This window comes from Lactuca sativa, chromosome 5, assembly GCF_002870075.4.
Source record: "Lactuca sativa cultivar Salinas chromosome 5, Lsat_Salinas_v11, whole genome shotgun sequence".
NCBI classification, from domain to species: Eukaryota; Viridiplantae; Streptophyta; class Magnoliopsida; order Asterales; family Asteraceae; genus Lactuca; species Lactuca sativa.
The window spans coordinates 186,131,820-186,133,589 of record NC_056627.2 but is presented as its reverse complement, the minus strand read 5'-3'; the positions used below and the strand labels follow the sequence as shown (position 1 = coordinate 186,133,589).

At 36.8% G+C, this 1,770-nt stretch overlaps 1 protein-coding gene across 1 annotated transcript; it reads left to right on the top strand.

Moving 5' to 3' along the window:
* Window positions 1-506: 506 nt before the first annotated feature.
* On the top strand, window positions 507-1,387 carry LOC111897220 (histone H1). The gene is made up of 2 exons (XM_023893180.2): window positions 507-661; window positions 778-1,387. Exons 1-2 carry the CDS (start codon window positions 584-586, stop codon window positions 1,216-1,218), a joined length of 519 nt encoding a protein of 172 aa, XP_023748948.1. The 5' UTR covers window positions 507-583; the 3' UTR covers window positions 1,219-1,387.
* Window positions 1,388-1,770: the final 383 nt, after the last annotated feature.

The following is a 1,770-nucleotide window of genomic DNA, read 5'->3' as shown; positions in this document are numbered from 1 at the left end:
TATTATTGTACTTGAACTATATATATCCAATTGCATGTGATCCATAAACTAAGTCGCATAGTCCGACATGTTCCGCCGCTTCGACCGAGGGTGTGACATATGTCCACAATGAGACTGGAACCTTCAACCTTAAGAAGAGATGACAACATCAGATACCATTAGGCTAGAAGTAACGTAGTATTTTTATATGGACAAAATCACTAAGACTGTAATTTGTTAAAACTATAAGGATATAACTTGTCAATTTTGTAACTTAGGGACAAAAAATATGAATTTGACCATACCACATCCACCAAAATCTTAATTTACTTTTTTTCAATTTTTACTTTTAATAACCACGAAAAAAGTGGTTAAATTATTTAATTTCCCTAAAAAATAAAGCATAAATCTATTTAAATTAATTTAATCAAAAGCTAGAATTTGGCGGTTCATTTTAAATAGAATCCGCGTGAATACCCTCTCCACCAATCAGAACTCGTCTTCTCCATTTGACACGCTATTAATAGCCCCCATTTCTCTATTCGCTGAGCGTATCCATAGTTATTTACAACGTCTCCTCTCTGTCACACAGAAACATACAACAATGGCGTCTATGAAAGCAACAGCTGCCAAGAAAGCTCCCTCTAAAACGAAACCCAAGTCTCACCCTACTTACGCAGAGGTAATTTATGTTCTCTCATACTTTGTTCGAATAATTGAGTTTCTGTATTTCGCTGCAATTCAGACGATTGTTTAGAATTAATGGTTCGATCTGATTTTGACGATTTATAACCATAGATGATCAAAGAAGCAATTGTGACATTGAAGGAGAGGACTGGATCTAGCCAGTACGCCATTGCGAAACACATCGAGGATACCCAAAAGGATTTGCCGGCGAATTTCAAAAAGCTTTTGTTGGTTCAGTTGAAAAAACTCGTTGCAGCCGGAAAACTTACCAAGGTTAAGAACTCGTTTAAGCTTGGAGTTGTTGAGAAACCGACCACCGTGAAGAAAGCTCCGGCAGCAACTAAAAAAGTTGTTGCTAAAGAAGATTCGGTGGCAAAGAAGGCCGCGGCCCCTAAAGCTAAATCCGCTACTCAAGTGAAATCAAAGGCGAAGGCGAAAGTGAAGACACCCATTAAGGCTAAAAAGGCTGTGAAGAAATCAATTCCGGCGAAGAAACCAAAGAGTATTAAGTCGCCGGCGAAGAAGGTTGCAGTAAAGAAGACGATGAAATGAGTCGGGTGGAATGAGTGATTGTATAAATTTGTAGACAATTGTCTCTAGCTGTTAGGCTAGGATTAATATTGACAGCATTTTGGCTATGGTTTTGATGTATTTCTTTGGAATTCAACTGTCGGTCCATTAACAATATGGTTTACTTTTAATGAAAATTACTTTGATGAAATTAATAGTTATCAGAACCATAAGCCACCATTGGAAAATAAAGTTTTACGGGAAATGTGCACACCCACCCTTATATGCTTAGAACTTGAAAATAAAAAATAAAAAAATCTGAAACTTGTAACCCAAATGATTATAGAAACAAAAAATTGTTTTAGAAATCTCAAAATCGTTCCAGAAATCAAAAATGGTGTTGGATCCTTTTGAAGACCTGAAATATACACACCGGTTTCTCTCCCTTTGATTTCATCTGGTTTTTTTCCTGAAATCCTTGACCCTTCATTGCTATTTGTTTCCTTGATCTTCTTCCTTATCAGAGAAACACAAAACACAAACACACCTTATGTATGTCTGTTGGTGGTGGTGATGCCCAATCTAAAACCCCAA

Coding starts and splice junctions, on each gene's coding strand:
- LOC111897220 (XM_023893180.2), top strand. CDS start 584: ATGGCGTCTATGAAAGCAACAGCTGCCAAGAAAGCTCCCTCTAAAACG. Junction 662..777: donor CTCACCCTACTTACGCAGAG/GTAATTTATGTT, acceptor TTATAACCATAG/ATGATCAAAGAAGCAATTGT.